The 613-nt window shown below is 74.7% G+C and overlaps 1 protein-coding gene across 1 annotated transcript in view; it reads left to right on the forward strand.

Annotated features, from left to right (window-relative positions):
- Window positions 1-62: 62 nt before the first annotated feature.
- MNEG_13496 (hypothetical protein) overlaps window positions 63-613 on the forward strand; it is a gene marked incomplete at both ends in the record, with an annotated part of 5,120 nt that continues 4,569 nt past the window's right edge. Inside the window, 2 exons of the mRNA XM_014038031.1 lie at window positions 63-154; window positions 417-606. Of these exons, the coding sequence (XP_013893485.1) occupies window positions 63-154; window positions 417-606 (282 nt within the window). The remainder of the gene's footprint in view (window positions 155-416; window positions 607-613) is intronic.

Here is a 613-nt window from a genome sequence, read left to right on the forward strand (position 1 = left end):
CGCCTTGGGCGTCAACGCCACCACCGCCACCACCACCACCACCACCACTGCATTAGATGGTAATGCGCCAGCCGGCGCTGCTGATCAGCGAGGCGATTGAGACCCCCGCCACCTACGAGCGGGACGCCATACAGGGCTGGCTGCGCAGCAGCAGGTACGGGGCAGGGGGGGGGGGCGGACGACGCACGGGCGGTGTCGGGCGGACTGGGTCCAGGGAACCTCCGGACTGCCCGCTACCAACGTTGCTGCCAGTCTCTTGCAACGCGCGGCGGTTCGGCGGCTGTAGTGTTGGTGTGCCGCGGACGCTGCCGCCGTGCGTTCGAGCGTGCATTCCGCATGCCCGCGAGTGGGAGCGAGTGCCCGGGTCGCGCGCGAGCAACGGCACCCCTCCCCGCGGCCCCTCCCGCTGCCCGCAGGGTCGACCCTCGCAGCCGCGCGCGCGTGGGCGACGACGGCCGGCTGGTCCCCAATCTTGAGCTGCACAGAGCCATAGAGGACTTCTGCGCCATGCACGCGCGCCAGGCGGCCGCCGCCGCGCGCGGCGGCAGCGGGGGCGGCTGCGGCGCGGGCGGCGGCGTGGCGGGGGCCGCCGGGGTGGCGGGCAGCGTGGGGG

This window comes from Monoraphidium neglectum (assembly GCF_000611645.1).
Source record: "Monoraphidium neglectum strain SAG 48.87 unplaced genomic scaffold scaffold03863, whole genome shotgun sequence".
Classification (NCBI taxonomy): Eukaryota; Viridiplantae; Chlorophyta; class Chlorophyceae; order Sphaeropleales; family Selenastraceae; genus Monoraphidium; species Monoraphidium neglectum.